This window comes from Peromyscus maniculatus, chromosome 9 (assembly GCF_049852395.1).
Source record: "Peromyscus maniculatus bairdii isolate BWxNUB_F1_BW_parent chromosome 9, HU_Pman_BW_mat_3.1, whole genome shotgun sequence".
NCBI lineage: Eukaryota > Metazoa > Chordata > Mammalia > Rodentia > Cricetidae > Peromyscus > Peromyscus maniculatus.
The window spans coordinates 30,743,562-30,764,789 of record NC_134860.1 but is presented as its reverse complement, the minus strand read 5'-3'; the positions used below and the strand labels follow the sequence as shown (position 1 = coordinate 30,764,789).

Here is a 21,228-nt window from a genome sequence, read left to right as displayed (position 1 = left end):
GTCAGGACAGACTTTGGTTTTGATGTGTTCTTCTTTTTAAAAAAAATATTTATTTAATTTATTTAATTTATTTATTTATTTATTTATTTATTTATTTATTTATTTATTTATTTATTTATTTATTAGGTATACAGGGTTCTGCCTGCATGTATGTCTGCAGGCCAAAGAGGATACCAGATTTCATTATAGATGATTGTGAGCCACCATGTGGTTGCTGGGAATTGAACTCAGGACCTCTGGAAGAGCAGCCTGTGTTCTTAACCTCTGAGCCATCTCTCCAGCCCCTTGATGTGTTCCTAAAGCAATATTTACTTTATGTATAAAATACCAGGATAAATGCCACTAGTATTCATGTCTCTAAATTGTACAGGATCAGGTCTACATTTAAAAAGTATCTGTATTATTGCTGTACAAATCAGTACATAAATTACTGAGTCTAAAAAAGCATCTTGAAGGGATATAAAGGAGTAATAAAATACATTTATTAAGCTTGGTAAGAATTTGCTTAAAGCATAGTCAACAAAGACCTGGCTATGCATAACATATACATAATAATGACCTCCCCAGGCACCGTACTCCACAGGAGAAGAGTGATGCTCAGTGGTCAGAAGCTCTGAATGTTCCCAGCTCCTCCTCTGCTAATCATGCAAAGGTACAAAAGTTCACTCTCATAAACCTAATCTTTCTCAAAAGAACAGGAAGATTAAATCCAATTCAAAGGCTGTATGGATTAAAGGAGATGATGCATATAAAAGCTTTTAGCATACAAATACCCATTAAACACTGGTTATGATTTAAATTGTTATTATTAACATGCCCATATATAGGAGTCTTGATTTTATTAGACACTGCACCTTGCTGATGTTGAAGAATTCAACTGAGGTGGCTAATTTATTCTTTAATTTTTAATTTTCTCCTAATTCCTCTAATTTTTTTTTTTCATTAAGCCCTAATGCTTTCTGTTGGTATAATTGTGCTAGGTGTTAGCCTGTCTAGACCTCAAGTTTGCAAGGCCTTGGAGTGAGAAGCAGTCTGTGCACCACAGTCTAACATGGCTTCAAGTCCCAGTCACTTACCGGATCAAGGGGAGCAGGTCAAGAAAGGTTGTTCTAGTCATGTCCACTTGGGCCCCAGACAGGAAACCATCATGAAGAAAGTCACCTGAGTTAGCCAGAATACCATGTAAGGCATAGAGGTCACAAAGGCGTTGGAGCACCTGCTGAATTGCTGGTTCGTTGTCTAGTTTCTCCACAGCTTCCTTAAAACTCCTCACACTGATGTAGTAGCAGTGAGCCTACAAAGACACAAAGATGCACAAGCCTTCTCATTCCCAGATCCACAGGCCATCCTGGAAGCTTGGCAAGATGGCCGGAGTAAGTATGCTTTCCAGAGGATTGGTGGTTATTTTTTGTCTGACTGAACCTTTTTGATGTATGAGTGTGTGTGTGTGTGTGTGTGTGTGTGTGTGTGTGTGTGTGTGTGCTTGGTGGACTGTTAAACTGGGCCTTTGGAATCCTCATTTACTTGAGACATGTTCAAGAGCATTGGAAAGTAGAAACGCCTGGGGCAGGTGGGAGAGCTGGCCCTATGGTCATAAGAGTGGGAGAACTATTCCCGATCCCTACCAGCTGCAACACCAGGAAGAGCAGGCCCTGTACCCCGCCAGGGTAGCACAACAGAGCCAGTCCTTTTAGAGGAGGCGTGAGTATGGGACATCTGTCCCCATTACCCATCTGCCTTGTGGCAGCATGAGCAAAGGAGAATTGCCCCCCTGCCCATCAACACCTGAGACAGTGGGAGAGCTGGTCCTGTGATGATAACTGTGGGAGAGCCATCCCTGACCCTCACCAGCCAACACTTGGGAGAGCAGGCCCTGCACCTCACCAGGGCAGCACAATAGAGCCAACACTGTTAGTGGAGATGTGGGTGAGACAGCCCAGAAATTGTAACTATGGGAGAGCTGCCCCCATCTCCCACCTGGCAGACCAACCCTGCAGCTGCCCAGGCCCAGACCCAGGGTTCTGACTTGGTCTGCCCCAACATCCACCTCATCTATGATCTGTTAGAGCACATAAAGGGACATGACCCACAGATCCAAAGCTGAAAGATCTCCACAACACAAGGTGGAGTGGGATATCCAGGAAGAGTCCTAGTGGGGGCCCAGCATTGAATGTGTAGTGAAGACCAGGGTCCTACAACCAGACCAATGACGGTCTGCAATGAACACTTGCCAGTTAGAGATGTATGGACAAAGGCATGACTTGTTGGGCCACAGTACAGCTTCCATGATGGGATTTTTAATTCCTTCCCTTCTTTTTTTATTTTTCTCATTTTATTTTCTTCCTTTTTTTTTTTTCTCTTGAATTTCATTCTATTAGGTGGTAGGGGTGCAGTGGCAGAGGGTGGATGTGAAGGGATGAGGAATGAATGGGATCAATATACATGATGTGAAAAACACATAGAACAAATAAATAGGTAGGTAGATAAATAAATAAATAGAAAATAAAAGCAGGAAGATGAGAAGGAATACATTGCAGTGTCTGGATATTTCATTAGGTTCCTCTTTTCAAAGCTCTTGGAAATGTTAGAAAGTGTGTTAGGAAGGTGCTTAATTAGATTACAAACTGTAATGTTATTTAGTCTGAGCAAATTCAAATAAATATCAAATGCAACAATGCTAGGAAATTTCACCAATGTGAAAATCAAGTCAGCCACATTCCTGCTACCTGTAAAAGCTGTATCATTAGTGTACAGCATTTGATTATGTCAAAATCACTAACTCTACAGCAAAGAGTACTCAAAATGGGCTAATTCATTATTTAACTTTGAAAAATACTTTTAAATGATTGTATTCCCTTTTGACATTAAAAAGAACTGTTGTTTACTATAGAAAACAAAAAACAAAAGAAAGTAGAAAGAAAGAATATAGGTGTATTGGAGGCTAGCCTGTGGTACTTGGAGGGTGGCAGCCCCCTTTTCTCAAGAAAACAGCTACTTACTATCTGCCATGTTAAGGCAGTGTATGTGCACATGTGTGCACTGAGGAATGTATGTGTAAAATGTATATTAGCAGAAGCATAAGGTCCGGGATGTAAGCAGTGCTGTTCACTAGGCCATGGAAGAAGGGCTGACTCTGTGGTTCTTAACCACTTAATATAGAGTGGGAATCAGCAAAATGACCACTGCCACCAAACCTCTGCCATTTGGACTCTTTCCCTTTCTCCTCACCCCAACAACTAAAGGGTGAAAGCCTGCCTCAGTGGGAGGCCTTCAGGACACCTATTGTTTGTTAAATGATTAGAATGTGAGGCTGGTGCAGGGAGTAATTCCTTTATGAGGGAGGACAAGGGAGTTCTACCAGGGAGTGAGAGGCAATATTCAGCAGCAGGTCTCTCCCTGAAAGCTTCCAGAGGACAGACACAACTGTGCTTTCGTGGCACATGGGAAAGGAAGGTATCTTGGCTCAGTTTTTTCACTCCTCTGAGCTGTATGTCCTCCACCTTAGAAAGGATTCTGTTAGCCTCCCTATGCTAACTGATGGAGTCCTGGCAAGTGGTGGTTGTTGTGTTTAAAGTCAGAGCACAAAGGTTTGAAAGACAGACAAATGAACATTGGGCAAGTGTGTCTCCTTTCCTGTGATCTAAGGAGAGTGTACAGTTCTGGCTAACCCTCTGGTTGATAGGGGTCTCAGTACTGCAGGCAGTAGACTAAATGAAATTCAGATGCCCAGAAGCTGAGGGCTACAGAATTCCTGCCAACTGTGGGTTGAATGTTGGGTCACCAGGTGGCTCTCGTGCTCAGTCTGCCTGAGAGCCTGGCCTAGGATGCCTGTGCAGGTACTTCTCAGGACTCTGTTCTGAGAGTGCCATTTTCATTCAGGCTTGGGCTTTGAAAACGGGAATGAACATTTCAGTCTTCCAGTTGTTGATAAGCGAGACATCTCAGGTGTCCCAGCTTAGGGGGCATCCTACCTCTTCCCCACCTCATGACTTTGAGTCCTGTAACCTATGCCATGTATTTCTGCATCTCCCCAGTTCTCCCTACAGTCTCCACCATGCTCATGGAAGAGCCAACCTCAGGACTGACCAGACTGCCTCTGCTTCCTTCTGATTGGCTTCCAGTCCTTCCCCCTCCCCCTGCACCCTGCACAATTTTTGTAGAAGCTCTGATTACTCCTAAATTCTCCACCTGCAAGGGAAGGAAGAGCCAGCCATCTTACCATGCTCCAAAAGGCCTCACACCTCACCTCCCTCCTGCTCTCCTTACCTCACTTTAGTTCAATTCTCCTGCTTTGGCCTCCCAGGCACCTAGCCTTTTTTTCCTGGTTTGATACCTGTGCTCTCTTTGTTGGGAAACCTCTCCCAAGCTGTCACCACCCTCAGACAGCCAACTGCTACTTGAAATCTTAGCCCATGGACCCCTTCTGGGAAGTCCTTTGGGCTCTGCAGGGAGTGCAGCCAGCTGCCATTTCCCACCCCATCCTAATGCTTGCTTGCTTATGGCTCTTTGTAGGCAGTGTCTTCGCTGTTTAGTACCCAGTGCTGGCTCAGAGTGGATGGTCAAATATTTGCTGACTGATGGTGAAATGTGCACAAACACAAAAGACAATGTAAATTAGATAAGGCATCCTAGGATTGCCTGTGGGGCTAAGGGGGGACTTGAGCTGCTTTTCTGTCTGGGAGGAGCTTTTTGAACAACCCGAAGCCTCATTACATTTTCCTAAAGGCTGCCAGAAAGATGCTTTGGAGTCAAGTCCTTTAATTAAAATTTCTGGACTACAGCCTTGGATGTAAGATGAGGGTAGTCTCTGTGGAGCAGGGGTGGGGAAGAATGTAAACTTGAGCCTTCTTACTTTGGTGGCCTGCCTGGGAAACAGAACAAGCCCCTCACAACTTCAGCTGATAGACATCTCACCTTAGCAGCCTGAAGGTGTATGATAGCAGTCTGGTTCCAGGCATCATGCTGGTCAATCCCAGATCTCATGAGGGTCTGTGTATGGTGTACCGCATCCTTTATGAGCCTGGAAATCAAAGAAAAGAGGCTTAGCATCCTGAATGAACAGGAAGGAGACCTGATGGACTTCTGGGGTCTTTCAAAAATGGAAATTATCTCACTGACCTCTTACATGTTATAAAGCTAAATGTTTTATAAGCATCTCTTTAAGGGCAGGCATTCCCAATTTACAGTGGGAAAAACAGTCCCAGAGAGGTTAATTAACTCATTCAGGGTCACACAGCTAGTAGGGAATAGGGCTAAAATTTTTCTTTTTCTCTGTTGAGACAGTATTGCTGTATAGCCCAGAGTGACCTAGAACTTTAAGTCCTCCTGCTTTAGCTTCCTGTTTTTGTTTTTGTTTTTTTTTTTAACCTTAGGATCTCAGATAACTTCAGGCCATTCTGTTGATTTACTTCTTATGACAAGAGCAAGGAGACTGTTTATTCTTCTAAGTCTAATCCTGCTTCAAGTTCTACCTGAGGAACCTAATACAAAAACAGAGAACCACCTCCTGTCCTCTGAGCCGCCAACTCAGTCATTTGCTATTACATTAACCTTTAGTCTGTTTCCTACTCCCTGTGTGTTTATTAAGCAACATTTAGTTTGCTTTGTCAGGGAAATGATAAGCGGATGGTACATTGAGTTCCAAGAAAGGAGATGCAGAGTGCCTTTTTAATTCCCCAGAAGTCTGTCTTTCCCTTCCCAACCTTCCCGGCGACCCTAGCCCTGTGTGTCCTGTGCGTTTATCAGGCTAGTTTACTGGTAGAGCCCCACTTGTAAACACAGTACCTTCCATATTAAAGGCATTTAAAAGTATTGTGGAATGAAGAAGCAAATGTCTAAAGTTGCCTTTGATCCTAAAATAGCTGCTACCGTCCTTGGTTTACAAGTTGGAAGTAAGCCTTCTTAGTGTGTACTGGAAATACTTTCTCCAGTTTTTGGCTTTTTGGTCTGGGGCACAGTTCACAAAGTTCCCTTCTAGGTAGTTAAATTTCTTCGGTGATGGTGTCTGCATTTGGTTGGTTAGGTTGTGTCTCTTTTCACAGCCTCTGGAACACTGTCATTTCTGACAAATAGTCAGTACTTGGTGATATTTGTTAAATGACAGTATGTGCAAATTCTTGGGTTTTTGTTTGTCTTTTTAATAGAATTCATGTTATGGGTTGAAGAGATGGTTCAGCAATTAAGAGCACTGGCTGCTCTTCCCGGGGATCTAGTTTGAAGTCCCAGAACTGCATGGCAGCTCACACTGTCTGTAACTCTAGCTCCAGGAGATCCAGTGCCCATTTCTGGCATCCATGGGCACTGCTTGCCCATAGTGCAAAGATATGTATGCAGATAAACACTCATACATATAAAAGTAAAATAAATAATAAAAAATTCATGTTTTAAGCTAGGCATGGTAATACACACCCTTAATTCCAGCACTGAGGAGGCAAGAGGCAGAGGCAGGTGGATCTCTATGAGTTTGAGGACATCCCAGTCTACCCAGTGAGTTCCAGGCCAGTCGTGACTACATAGTGAGACCTTTACTTAAGAAAAGAACAACAAATAACATATGTTCTTTTAAAAAGACATGTATTTTCATGTATTTGTGCTTTTGTGGGTTTATGTGTACTATGTATGTGCAGCTGCCCATGGAAGCCAGAAGAAGGTATCAGGTTCCCCCAACTGGAGTTTATGTGTACTGGGAATCAAACCCGAGTCCTCTGCATGAACAGTAAGTTCTCTTAATTGTTGAAGCATCTTTCTAGCTCTGAGTCCTTGGTTTTGATCATGTTCCTTGGACTCTACTAGACCCTAACTATAAACCAGTTCTTTTCTGAGATATAACTACACTTTTGAAAATTACTTTTATTGTTTATTTATTTAATGTGTGTGTTATATACATGTGGGGTATATATATATATATATGTGTGTGTGTGTGTGTGTGTGTGTGTGTGTGTGTGTGTGTGTGTGTGTACCAAAGGGTACCTGTACTTGCATAAAATCCAGGAGGGTGTCTGAGGTCCTCCTGTATAAATCTCTGCCCTATTCCCCTGAGATAGGGTCTCTCAGTGTTCTTGGAGCTAGGCTGGCAGCCAGCAAATTCCAGTGGTCACCCTGTCTCTGCTCCACACAACACTGGGGTTACTAGTTCTTATAACTATGCCTGCCTGTTTTACCTGGGTGCTGTGGATATCAACTCCAAAAATTACTTTTAGATTGTGGGATAGTTCAGACTTAAAACACTACTTTACTTGTTGGCATTGATTTGTATATCAGTTCATTTATAGTGATTTATGTGTGAGTGCACTTGTTATATTAGAAATCACTGTAGTAACCCAAAGGTTTAAAAAATTCCTCTCACTAGTCAGAGAGGAGATACATTTCTACTACTGTGACCAGAATAAAGAAACGATGGTGGTCGATGCCTGAGGGGTAAGGTGTCCCTTCTTCACCCATGGCAGGAGTTTGTAAAGCACTGCCACTAGTGTCCATCCAGCTGGTCCTGATGGTCCTCGTGTGGGAAGGAGCCCACCCTGACTGGGATGCTGATGCCTCAGCACAGGCTTACCTGGCAGACACATGTGCCCAGGCTGTGGTGTAGAGATCTGGGCAGAGGAAGTCGGCTGCTGTCTGGGCTGCGCACCTGGCTGGCCCTGGTGTGGCAAGGTACATGACAGATTGAGGGAGAGACTTCTGTGGTGTGGAGCCTGGGGACACCTGAGCCTGCAGGTAGCTCTTCATCAGAAACCTGGTGGGGGGAAGGTAGAGACAGATGAGGCAGTGTGAGACTCTGTGGGAAACCTAGCCCAGCTCCCTCATTCCCAGGGGCATACACTTGAACGCTGTACTCCAGTGAGGAGAGCCAAGGGCTCCAGGCCTCTTCCCAGCTTCTTTCTGACAGCCACTCTTCACTCTAACCTCCTTGTCCCCCCCCCCCCCCCCCCCGCGCCCCATCTTCTGTAGGACCCTCAGTGAGATGTACCCAAAGTACTAGTTTCTTTACCAGGTGACAGGGGATGCAAAGCTGGGCTAGACTCCCTTACATCCTAAGCACAAGCCCTTCTGAGGTTTGTGCCAACAGAAGCTTCACCATCAGGACTTCTGACTGGGGGCTTAGGATGTAAGTACAGTGTCTGTGCCCTTCTAACGAGTCAGACACGTGAAAGAGTACTGGCATTAGGAAGAATGAGGGTGACCCCAGGCTGCTTCTGTGTGAGACAGCCCTGGACTCCATTAGCTCTTCTGAGACCACTGAAGATGGTCAGTTTCTAATGAATGATAGGAATGATGCTTCTTGTCTAACGGCAGGTGTGTAGAGCTGAATGAGACACTTGTGAATTGCTTGTCAAGTGCAGGTACATTAGGTACCTAATGCATGCTATTATATTATTTTTACAACTTGAAAAAGAAAAACCCAGTAAATATTATATGTCATATTTGTCAGTGAACTCCTTTTTCCTTGGGTACTGAAGTATCTGCGCCGTTTAGTCACCAGAGAATAAATGAGTATGAGAGAATCAACCATCATGGGTAGCTGGAAAGAAGCAGCCTATTTGGAGGAGGCTGGTGAGGCCTAATTGCCTCTCAGGGTGTTTTTGTGTGTGCTCTTTTCTGAGCAGGGAATACCTTGGTGAGCAAGGCAGGAAATCCTGGTTTAGCTAGGAAAAAGAGCTAAAAAGCTAAGCAAAAAGTTGCAGGTAATTATGGATTGTGATAACTTCCAAAGGAAACGTAGTTTTGAGTGGCAGGGGGTCAAGGGCACTTTGGAAAGAAGAATATGGCCAGTGGAGGCAGGAGGACCTGAGAGCAGGTTGGGTCAGGCAGTGTCTTGGTCGTAAGGACTGAAAGAGCATAGTGTATACTGTGGCATTTTCCTTCAAGTAGAGGGAACCATTTTAAACAAGAAAAAGATGTGATTTTCTCTAGGCTTTGAAAAGAGCCCCCTGGTTGCCTATGGAGAAGTGGGAACAGGAGAGAAGCAAGACCCCAGGGAGGAGCCTGATGCTGTTGTCTGGGTGAGACAGAAGGATAGCCTGGCTGGGAATAGCAAGAAATCTGGAGGAAGTGGGCAGATTAGGGACACATTGGGATTTGGACAGCCCTCAAATGGTACTTTTCCAAAGCTTACTTCTTCCATGGCATCAGACAGAAGCCTTTGCTAAGCAGAAGCTCAGAGGACCCCCAGTGTAGGGCAGAGGTCTGGACAACACTGGACTTTACCTGGCCACTTGCAAGTAGAGCACCGTGTTCTCACCCTCATAGGTGCAAGAGGCTGTCACTTGGGTGACCAATGTCGGCAGACCACTCAGCTTTGAGTAGCCATGACCACCGCAGGCCCTGCGACATATCTCTGCCCCCTGGGTACAGAAGTCTGAAATCATGGCCTTCATACCAGTGCTCAGTGCATGGAGCTGCAAGGACAGAGCAGTGTGAGAGTCCTGTAGTGCCATCCAGTCTTTAGTACCTGCTGCATGCTGGCACAGCTAGGAGGTTGGCACTGTGCCTAGCTCACTGCTTCCCAGATTATCAGACAAAGTGAATGCTTAGAGGGTATGGCTCATACAAAGTCACACAGTTAGGTAGTGTGGCTGTGGGGTGTAAGAATGAAGGAAAATCTGTCCTAGCCAGTGTCTCCAGGACCTTCAGAAGAAGGGCCTTCCTGGATTGGGTCTGCCATCCTACAAGAGTCATGGGGGCTTGCCAGCAGGCAGAAGTTTGGAAAGGTGGCCAAAGAAGACATGTGTCTACTATCAGCCCATTTCCCAGGTTGTAGGAGGGTACCATGGTCCAACTGTCTACCCAAACTTATATGTTGAAATCTGAATCCCAGAGCAATGGTGTTAGGAGGTGGACCTTTGACAAGGATAAGGTCATAAGGTGAAACCTCCATGAGGAGTGTTAATGGCTGCAATGGCTGGGATGTCTTCTCCAAAACGTGTGTTGAAATACAATTGCACAATTGCTGCCGCTGAAAGCTTTCATTCTCTCCCCCACCTCCGTCTCTCTCTGTCTCTGTCTCTGTCTCTGTATCTCTCTCTCTCTCTCTCTCTCTCTCTCTCTCTCTCTCTCTCTCTCTCTCTCTCTGTGTGTGTGTGTGTGTGTGTGTGTGTGTGTAATATGATGGCAGTGCATGTGTGGAGGCCAGAGGACAACTAGCAGTAGTCAATTTTCTCTTTCTAGCATGTGGGTTCAGGGATTGATCTCAGGTCATCAGGCTTGGCAGCAAGTGCCTTTCTCCACGGAGCCATGTTGCTGGCCCTATAGTTGCCATCTTAACTGTTTTAAGAGGTGACTGGGCCATGAGAGTTCCTATGTCATGGATAAGTTAATGCTGTTGTGGGACTGAATTTGGTGTGGTGGAAGTTGCTTTGTTATAAACCTGAGTCCCCTTTCTCAGTACCCTCTTACTCTTTCTCTGTTCATATGATATCTTCCACCATGTTACCACACATCAGGAAGGCCCTTCCCAAATAGTAGCACCATGACAGAGGCTGGACATCACCAGAAGAGTGAGAAATTAATTTCTGTTGTGGACAAGCCACTGAGTTTATAGACGTTTGCTAGAGCAACTGAACGGGCTGGCAGAAGTTGCCAGGCAGCAGGTTGGTTTAAGGTTTTAGTTCTTGAAAGCCCCTATCCATCTTTCAGACTTTCACACCCATGGGAGAAAGGCCTCCTTTTCTTTTTCTATTTCAGTTTCCTTACTTGCAAAATAAGAACATAAGTGGTAGCTACTATGGGAAGGGTTAATGAAGCAATGCTTTAAAAGCGCAGTGCCTACACAGACTGAAGATGTGTGAGTCACAGCCTCATCCTAGACTCTGAGGTATTGGATCAATGCATAGCCTGGACTGTGGTGCTCTCTCTGGGCCTGATAGGTCTTTGGTTTTTTGAAAGGCAACACAGAGCCTCTGAGGTATGTTATACTCATGGTTGAACATATTGATGGTTCTGTTATTTTGTGCCCAGCAGAATAAATCAGGTTAGTTCAGGTCAAACTGTGCCATCAAAAGAGTTCGAATGACTGTGTTTGGGGTTGTTTTGGTTTCTATCATGCACTGGGGATTGTGACTCTATACTCACATTACTGTAAACATTCTTGGATCTCTCTAGGGGCCAACTGTCTGTGGACCCATGTAGTATGGTACATTTTACCCTGTTGCCCTGGGACACTGGGAGAGTGAGGGCCTATGGGAGCCAGGTTGTAGCCACTTCTCAACAACTGGAGCAGCATTAGCTACCCTCCATCAGTAGCTTTCAGCAAACAGAATACCTCAGGCAGGAGGCTGAAGTCTCTGTTCAGGATGGCACCATAGGAGCTGTGGAAGAATTCTAAGATGCTAGTGGCCAGGAAATGAAAGGCATAACTCATGGCAAGCTGAGGAAGGAGTTTCTGCTGCTGTGTCTGGTAGTCCAGGATTTTTGCCTCTGGGTCACTGAGAGGAAAAGAAGCAAATGATTTAGAATTCCACTCCAAACCATGTTCCCATATTCCCAAGACTGTCAAAGTCATAACAATGGACCGTTGAAAGGCCAACATGAGGCTACTATGGTTTAAACCTTACCTATCACCAACATTCACACATTTTCCTGTAAAAATAAATACAGCATATAAATCTTATCTGAAAATCTGAACTCCAAACCTCCTGGACCCAAAGACCAGGTGAAGGGGTGTGGCCCTACCCCACTGATGACTAGAGTTCATGACTTTTCACTGCCTATGACCATGTGCTTGCTGTGTGATAAGAAATGTGTTGAGCTTAACAACTCTTAGGGCATGAACTTGGGCCCAAAGACACATAAGAAAGGAACTGTCGTCCATGTCTATTGCTATGTCTTCAGTACCTGGACCTGGGACTACCTCCAGCATGTAGAGACCTGAGTAATGGGATTGGGAGGGAGGGAGGGGGGAGGAGGGAGAGAGAGAGAGAGAGAGAGAGAGAGAGAGAGAGAGAGAGAGAGAGAGAGAGAGAGAGAGAAAGTCCCTCGAAGCTGATGATCTCTTCACACAACGTGCACACAGCACATCCCATAGCCCTTAGGAAACCTCTGCTGCCGGCAGCAGCAGCACTAGCATCACTTCTTCTCAGTCCTCAGTCCTCCAAGGAAGATGCCTTCAGCCTAGAATTTGAAAGCCCAGGCCTTACTCTGAGGCTATTGTGGGTTTCTAGAGGAAGGGCAACTGAGATTTAAGCTCTGTACTTTTTCCATATTTCACCCTTATCACCACCCTGAAACTCTGCCCGTTACCTCTATTTTGCAGACATGGACACTAAAGGAGAAAGAAGTGCATGATGTCCAGGTCTGCCTGGCATCTAATCCTCAGTGCAGGCGAGGGCCCATTGCATGAAAGAACACCTGGCCCCAGGGCTGCATGTTTTCAAGCTCAGTCCTCCTGACTTCACTATGCACAGGGAGAACATAGACCCAGGAGGGCCTCCTCAAGTCCAGGACTAGTCAGTCAGGCTGAGATGAAAACTCTCCTCAGCGCCACAGACCCTAAGGCTGTGTGATATGCTCTGCTCCTGCTTCCTGTTCTCACTGTAGTTTGCTGCATCTTGAGAGTTATGTCCATTTGGGACCTATCCCAAAAGACTGTTGTTTCCCTGAATTTAAAGGTAACTAGTGGAGTCTTGCTGGAAACACACACATATACTTTTAGATGTCATATAGCAGCCCTTGACATTCTGTGTCATAGAATGGAGGGAATGAGAGCCAGATGCAGCAGATGTAATGAAAAGAAAGGTCTAGACTTAGCCTTCTCACAGCTAGGCACTGAGTTTGAGCCAAGGAGCACGAGCTTAGCCACATGCAGCCTAAGGCAGTTGGCTTTTATCAGATGCAACTTGACAACAACCAACCAGCCTCGACAATTGGCAGACACAAACTCACTAGCTAGTCAAAGCCATGTAGGACAAACTGGAACTCAGCAAACAGCCTGAGTCACAGCAGATGGTGCAGCGTGGAAGACATGGTCACGGAGAGTCTGATGGGACCACACACTGATAAGAGACTAACAGGTTACGTCAGACAGTCTGGTGTTGGAGTAGAGAGAGCCAAAGACCCCATCTGGACTGCATGCATGTGTGTGCATGTGCACGTGCAAGTGTGTGATCTGCTCCAACACCATGGCTCTGGCAGAGGTGGTGTCAGTGCAGACACTGTGGGGCTGAGTGTCAGCCATTTCTGTCAGGGTCAGCCTTTGGATTACTCCTTACCTAGGCCGAATATGGGACTGGTGGCGAATGACTGAGTAGCGCACAGCAATGACACAAGACTTCTGGAGGTAAGGTAGGATTGCTTTTAACAGCAGCCCCACCCGGGTCACCAACATGGCCAGATAATTGCTCTGTGCTGGCGCAAGCCTCCGGTAGGTACCATCTGGCAAGACCTGTGTGCAACAGAGACAGGTACTGGGTTGGAGCCAAGGCTCCCCAGGCTGCTCTTCCAGGAGCCTCCATCCCTGCAGGCAACCCACTTTTGCTCACGTAAAGCAGATCCCTTGTGCAGCATGACCACTGACATGTGAAAATGCTTGCATGAGATACCCCAGAAACCCCCACCTTTTACACCAAAGAGGTAAAGCCTGGCTAGAAGGGGACTTCTGCCAGCACCTGGGTCATATCTGTTCTGTAACTGATTGTAGAAAGCAATATGTTCACCCTCAGCTCCTCCCCTTTCTGGGGATATCCTTACCACTGTACCTCATGAAAACCATGTGCTAAGTATTTACACATGGGGAGTCTGAGACTTAAAGTGACAAGATTTTCCCAACACCATTATGCTCCTAAGCTGGGTTTTTTCCTTATCTGTGGGACCTTTGAGCCTCTTTGGGGGGTAAGGAGGCTTGTGGTCCAAACTCAGCTTTGCTGAGGCAAACCAGAGCCTGTGGCAAGTACATAAAGGGAAAGCCCCTTCCCTAGGCAGTCTGGGTTTATAGTCTTCCCAGCACCTAACCTCTGCAAAGCGGCTCAGCATGTTCTCTCTGGGAACCCTCACGTGGTTCAGTCGCAGGAAGCCATTGTCTATGTGTTCCAAGCCCATCTTGGGCCCTATGTCCCCAACTGTGATTCCTAGAAGAGGGTAGAGATGAGAACACCTGTCAGTTGAGTGCATATAGTATGCCAGACACACAGACACAAGCATTCACACACACAGAGACGCACACACACACAGGTATACACAGGCACACACACAGGCATATACACAGGTACACAGACATACATAGGCACACAGGTGTACACACAGGTATACACACACACACACACACACACACACACACACACACACACACACACACACACACACACGTGGTATTCAGGAGGCAGGTAAGCAAGCTGAAGTCAGACAGATGCTGAGTCTTTTGCCAGTCAAACAGCCAGCTCTATCAGCTCTGTCAACTGGATTTCTTCTGGCGAAGAGAGACGTGCCCCAGCTTCTTTGGCACATCTCTTGGGGATTCAGGACTGGGCAAGTTGGTGGGACCATCTTATAGGAGGGGTTCTTGAGGAAGCAGCAGGGCTTACCTGGCAGTGGGGTGTGGTCCTGTAGGCTCCGGATGGGCACAATGAAGGCATGCATGCCATGCTGGGCTCCTGAGCAGATCAACTGGGCAAGGACTATAGCATGCGTGACTGACCGTCCCACTAGGCAGAAATAGGAGAGGCCCATCACAGGAAGCCCTATGTGCCATGTCTTACCCCTGCCTCCTGGGCTTGGGAAAGTCACTGATGACAGAAGGAATTGCCACACACACAAAATCTAGCTAGAGTGAAACAGTGACTTGGCAAAGGAGTTTGAAGTGAGCAAACTTGTAAAGAATAGTTGTACTCTACCACAACAGCTAAGGCGCTCTGCTGTCAGCCCCATGATGAGCACAGCCATCCCTTATCAAGACCTAGCAAGAGCCCAGCTCTTGGCTGAGGTTTCCTGGTTCTTGCAGGGCAGGTAAGGGGAGTCTTATTTTCTAGATAGGGAAGCTGAGGCTCTGTGCAGAGTGACACACTGGAGGTCACTGGCCTGAAGGGGGAGAGCTGAAATTTAAACCACATCAGCCTGATCTTAAAGATGGGTTTCTTTGCCCTGAAAACTTGATATTGATCACTCAATTGTCTTTGTCCCCCCCCTACCCTCTCTTCTTTCCTGCCTTGCTTTCCCCATTCTGCCACCTGCCCTGCTTTTGTTGAATTCAAATAATTTATTTATTCAATGTCCATACCAGACATTCTCTCACTGGGTCTTAAAGTGCTGCAGTGGAGTCTTGAGAAATGATTTCTCAAAGGGGCCTTTGGTAGGACCCAGTCTTGGAGCTCAGTGACATTAGTGTGGCTGCCACCTGCTATCTATGTGGTTGGATCTTGTCTGAGTATGGAGTGGCAGGGGCAGGGAGGATGTTTAGTCACTAACTAGTTTCAGGGCATGTGTTTTGGTAGGTGGCAAGCTTATTGTTAACTTGAGGGGCTAAAACATGATGTTGTGGGAAGCTCTTAGGATAAGACTAGGTGGTGTGTGTGTATGAGTATTGTTATATGTACATAAGTGTGTCTAGAGGGGCAGCATATGTGTTCTATACATGCATGAGTGTCTGTGATGGGGTAGTGTGCATATTTTTGTGTACATGTGTTGATAAAGGTAGTGTCTGTGTGTTATATACATGTATAGGTGTGTCTGTATGGTGGTAGTGTACGCTGTGTACCTACATGTGGGTGTCAGTTTTATGTACATACACATTGGGGTATGTGTGGTGTGTATATGCACAGGTGTGTCTGCTTGAGAACAGAAATACAATGCCTTGAAATGAAGGTAACTAGCCTCCTACAGGGGCCAGAGTGAGACCAGCCAGACTGGCCACAGGATTCTTCTCACATGTGTGTCTGGGGGGGGGCAGTATGTGTATGTTTACATCTACGTGTTGTCTATGTATGGGCAGTGTGTACATGTCTGTAGGGACAAAGTTTGTGTTGTGAGACAATGCATGTTGTATGTATCTGTGACTGTAGGGGGCAGTATGTGTTTATTTGTGTTTTATGCTTGCATATCTCTCTGTGAGGTAGTGTGTGTGTTGTGTGCATCACACATATGTTGTGTCAGGGCAGTGCATATGTGGTATGTTCTTGGCCCTTATCACCCACAGGGTGGGAGCATTTCCTTATCTACTCAAAGCTCCTTTGAGACCTTCCTGCCACTTACTAAGGAAGTTCTTACATCCTACCTATTTCAATTGATTTCAAGGTAATCAGCCTAGAACAGAAAATCAACCTGATGTCTGTTGGGCATCAAAGTTAGTGCTATTCAGCTCCAGCTTAGTCTTCATTGTGGAGAGAAAGGGAAATAGGAAGGAAGATACTCACAGTCCCCAGGCCACCACTTGGTGGCAGTCATTGTAGGGCTGTGTATCACAAACTCCTGGGTAGCTGCATCATAGGTGGCTTCGGTCTCCAGGCCCCTCAGGTATGTCCCTTGGGATCAAGGAGGAGAATTAGACTGTTTGAGCCAAGGTGAGCTCCTGGATGCACTTGCAGCCCTCTCTCCCTTTATCTATGGGCTGTGTGAGGACATAGGAATGCATGCTAACACTTCCAAGAGGAATAACCTGCCCCTCTGGTAGCTCATACAATGTATGTATACACATTAGAAAAAGGCATTCCTTCCTCAAGACCCGTGACTGCCATCTGCTGGGACGTTTCCAAATTAGCATGCATATTTATGAGCTATGAATAGGTCCCCTGGAGTTGTGTAGTCTGAACACTTATGCAGTAGCTCTGGCTCACCATGTCCCAGTTCTGTCTGGGCATATGTTGTGATGATTTGGAAATTTTTGCCGAGTTGGCCCCATTTGGCAATCTGCTCATCTGAGCCCAGGCTTCTTAGAGCATTCATGGCAATACCATGTAAGCTTAAGTTGGCATATCCAGAAAGTACCCTGTGGGGGAGAGAAGTTATAGATGAGTAGCCTCTGGAAGATGGGTCCATCAATGTTCAACCTGGGTAGGGCACAGGAGGGAAGGGCCATCTGGCATGCTAATCTTCCAGTAAGTCGTCCTTTGCTGAGGGAAATGTCTCATGGGCCCAGGGATTGCAGGCAATCCTCTCTGGTGGGGCTGCCCCAATGAGCACCTGTCAGCATAACTGCGTTCAGGACTGCCTTCTGACCAGCCCAGACGCCGGGCTAGCATCTCAAGGTGGAATCTTTTTTGAACTGCAGCCTCGTATTGCTCATCCTGAGTCATGAAGTAATGGTCCTTCAGGTTGAACACTGGGTCACCTTGGACGATGCTTTCTGCAGCAGAGAGAACAGAGGACTTTGGTGGCTTGGAGAAGGTTCCTGATACCTTCAAATTTTCCCACCCGCTTGCCTCATGGATTTTGGAAGGAGGTCAGTTGTCACTGTCATTTAACAAATGAAACCATTGAGACCCCTGAGGAGAGAAATGTGCTCTGACCGCTCATGCAAAGCTATGCTCTGGTGGAACCAGGACCAGCATGTGGATATTCTGTTGCCCAGGTGTCTGGTGTCAAGGACCATCTTGTTACTTGAAGGAGGGACTAGGCTTATAGATGGAACTCAGTTGGTAGAATGACTGCCCAGAATGAATAAAGTTCTGGCTTTGATCCATAGCACCAGTTCCCCAGAACCATAGAAACCAGGCACAGCAGCCTACACCTTCAACCTAGCATTTGGGAGGTAGAGGCAGAAAGTTCTAGATCATCATTGGCTATGTAGTGGTTTGAGGCCAGCCTGGGCTATAAGTGTCTCTGTCTCAAAAGAGTAAGCAAGCAACAACAATGACCATTAGTTAAAGGAGGCGTACAGAATTAAAGGACTATTCTAGAAAAAAAAAACATACAGGTTCAAAGTCAACTCTTGGCCTCCTGCCTCTGCTTACCAACTTTCCTCCTCAGCACAGTGTTGTGGACGCCTCCATCAAGGATGTTGGTGAGCCGCTCCACACTGAAGGATGGTAGACACCTTTCGCTGTCTATGTCAGGGTGAACTTGCCTGCTCCAGGTGTCTCCCAGTGATACTCGGTGCACTGGGCTCCCCATCTTGGATCTGCCTGGTGTCTGAGAGAGAAACACTTCTGGCCTGGCTGCCTTGAGGGTCTGCTCTGAGCACTGGGAGGAGCCAAGAACCTGCATGCAAAAGGCATTGCCCAGGGCTCAGGTCAGTCAGAGCCTGTCTTAATTACCCGAATGACATCACACTCCTACCCTGTTCTCATGGCTACTGGCTGTGGTCCATACATTGTTCATGAGTGAATGCAGCCTGGGTTGCTGTGTGAAGTAGCCAAGGTCATGATGATTTGACCACAAAGCTCCTATTCCACCCTCTATAGCTTGTGTCATAGCAATGCCTGGGATAGTTTTCATGAAGAGTCAGTGGGAGGCATGTGGAAGAGGACAGTCCTAGAGAGGTTTTGTGAGCTGCTACTACTAGAGCTGGCTGAGAGCTGGCTGGGGTCTGACACAAAGCATATACCTTTGTGTCAGACCCCATTATCACCTTACTGGGACCTCACTGCAGGGATGCTGTGGTCCCACTCACTTCATTCATCTCCATTTCTGCGATACCTAATGAGTACTGTGCAGTGGGGCCTGATGGCATAGGCCTGTAATTCCATCTGTTTGGGAAGCAAAGATCACAAGACCTACCTGGAGTACAGAATGTATTCAAGGACAGTCTGGGTAATTTAGTGACACTGTGTCTCAAAATGGTAATAGAAGAGTAGGAGAGTGCTTGCCTAGCACATACAAGGCCCTGGGTTAAGTTCCTGTCACTGTAGAAGAAGAGGATGGAGGGAAGAGGAGGAAGAAGGGACACTTGTAAAAAGAAGACAGAGCGGGGGAGTTTGCTCTCTTCCTGTGAAGTGTCCCCCCCATGTCCCCAGAGTTCCCTATAGCCAAGGTGGCTCCTGCCTCCTTCAACCAAACCCTTGGCCTTTTCAAAACCCCTATTCTCTCACAGTGAGTCAACAGCTAGACTCATCCATTCACCTTCTTTGAGCACCCAAACTCCATCTGTTCCTTGCCATCTCCTTGGCTATCACTCAGCCACCTTCACCTCTCACCTGGCCCCAGTGTCTCTGGTCATGTTTTCCTTTCTTGTTTGTGAGTGGATCCTCAGTGTCCAGAAGGGAGTCGGTTGCAGAAAGGAGTCCTTTCATGACCACGTGCTTCCCTGCAGCTAGGCTGCCCGCTCTGTACCTTATTCCCAACCCCCCTCTCTTCCTGATCTTTGCCCTATTCTCCCTGGCCAAGGCTCAGCTCTGCAGTGTTCCTAGTGAGTTCCAGCCTCTGGAGACCTTACAGAAATGCAACCCTCCCAACAGAACATTCCTGTAAGAACTGGGCAAGCAGTGAGTGCTAGGAAGGTGGCATTGTGTCTCCCTTGTCCCAGAGTGTGGCTGTCACCTGCTTTCCTTTCCTTCCTCTCCTGAGCCTACATAGTAAGGGCCTAGCCATTTCATAGTGAGGACACAGGACTGAGGAAAGGGTACCCTTGTCAGGCCTTAGCCCAGGCAGGCTTCTGAAGTGGGGCTGTGGGGTACTGACAGGGACCTGGCATGTACAAGAGCCCTTTGTCTGCTTGCCTTCCTGTGAGGCTGCCTAGCTGCCTCTTCTTGCCTCTAGCTTCCTCTGTGCCAGATACCCTTGCTATTCCCCAGCTCTCCAGCCTCCTGCCATGGCCAGCCTTTGCCGGGGCCCTGCCTCTGCCTAGACACTCTTTCCTCAGATGTCACCATGGCTTCCCCTGTCTTGCCTCAGTATCAGACCTCAGTGACGCTCCCTGCACCTCCTTTAACAGCCCAAGCCCCCTACCTACATTGCTGATACCCTCTCTCTGCTCTAACCGTCTAACAGGCTGGACAAGTTACTCATTACATTTTTGTTATTGCCCTTACCAGCTTCCCCCTACCAAAGTTTAAACTGGCTGCCTCTAGGAGGTGCTTGTAAATAAGAGGGACGGGAGAACAGCAGCGCTCAAAGCCATTAAGGGTGTCTAGGCTCCTGCTGCACCTTAGGTAGGGTCTGTCAGTTCTCCATTTGCGGCCTGGGACTCTCCTTCACTCACCTCTGTCCTGGGGCAGCTCTGTCGCCTGGGCTGGCTTCTCTCTGACTGGCCCAATCTTCAGACTGTTGGCTCCACCCCTTTCTCCTCCCTTAGGGCTGGAATTTACAGGCCCAGCCAGAGCACTGCCCTGCTCTTTCCTGCCAGTGTTCCTGGGCAGGTGGGGTGTACTGTGTCAGGTGCTAGGCGCTCTTGGAAAGATTCAGCCTCCCGTCTCAGAGCTGGGGATCCTTTTGAGGTGCTAGGACCTAAAGCCATGTTTCATGGTGGTGTTTCCACAGGGAGATCCTGGACAAAGTCCTGGTTGACCCTACTTGCCTGTAAGTGTCACATGAGCTGAGCAGGCTTCCCAGTGATTCTTATGGGAAAGGACTGCTCTGTGAAGTGAATGGCTTTGCTCTAAATGTGCCCTTGTCTGTATCATGCTCATCACTGATGTACACCTGACCCCTGACTCCTGGCTCAGTATTTGAGGAGTACTGCAGTATGTTATGTAGGGTACTGAGGAGAACCAGGTCTCCACAAGTGAGTGAGGCAGACTGAGAGCTTCTTTTCCCTCCACCCTTTCCCAGAGAAGGTAGGGTGAATCTTCATGTGTTAAGTGAAGACCTAGGTAATGCCATGTGTCCAGGTTGTGCAATAAATAAATCACCAACCTGAAATTTGAACCAAATGTCAGGTGACAAAGATGAACTCCTGCTCCATTTGTGCAATATTGGGAAAGAAGTCACAGAGCCAGGTCTCCTGGCAAGACTTCTGAAGCTTGGTGATTCTGGGTAGGTGTCTTCCTATCTGGGACCTTGTCCATCTCCCTATTTGTGGGAGCCCGTTCTGGGGTTCCTCGTGGCTTTACCCAGCAGGTCCGAATAGAGGATGATCAGGACCACGGGCCTGAGTGCAGGTGTCTGAGATGGTCTGCACTTGGCTATGCTGGGGGAGGAGGTCTTTTGCTCCACCCCTTGGCGTCTCTATAAAAACCCTGGACCAGAGACAGTCCGGGCCTGTTGGAATAGTTTCCAGGCCCTCTCGAGGCTATCCTTTATTTTCTATCTGTTTATCTCCGCAAGATTCTCCGCTATAAATCCTTCTATCTAATATTTCCTGCTGCTCGCACTCAAGAAAACTCTGGGAAGCTGTGGGGGTGGTGGGTAAACGCCCCACAGAATGGCGCCGTG

At 47.1% G+C, this 21,228-nt stretch overlaps 1 protein-coding gene across 2 annotated transcripts in view; it reads right to left on the bottom strand.

Moving 5' to 3' along the window:
• Acox2 (acyl-CoA oxidase 2) overlaps positions 1-20,161 on the bottom strand; it is a 30,927-nt gene extending 10,766 nt beyond the window's left edge. The window contains exons 1-13 of one of the 2 annotated variants that reach the window (XM_006994742.4): positions 20,057-20,161; positions 17,871-18,117; positions 17,101-17,263; positions 16,755-16,906; positions 16,335-16,442; positions 14,511-14,630; positions 13,942-14,057; positions 13,203-13,375; positions 11,258-11,420; positions 9,205-9,395; positions 7,553-7,732; positions 4,915-5,020; positions 1,077-1,294 (exon numbers count right to left, since the gene is read on the bottom strand). In XM_006994742.4, the coding sequence (XP_006994804.1) occupies positions 1,077-1,294; positions 4,915-5,020; positions 7,553-7,732; positions 9,205-9,395; positions 11,258-11,420; positions 13,203-13,375; positions 13,942-14,057; positions 14,511-14,630; positions 16,335-16,442; positions 16,755-16,906; positions 17,101-17,263; positions 17,871-18,030 (1,850 nt within the window). In that variant the 5' untranslated portion in view covers positions 18,031-18,117; positions 20,057-20,161. Of the gene's footprint in view, positions 1-1,076; positions 1,295-4,914; positions 5,021-7,552; positions 7,733-9,204; positions 9,396-11,257; positions 11,421-13,202; positions 13,376-13,941; positions 14,058-14,510; positions 14,631-16,334; positions 16,443-16,754; positions 16,907-17,100; positions 17,264-17,870; positions 18,118-19,052 lie in introns of both variants that reach the window. The other variant, XM_042284403.2, reaches the window with a different exon arrangement.
• Positions 20,162-21,228: the final 1,067 nt, after the last annotated feature.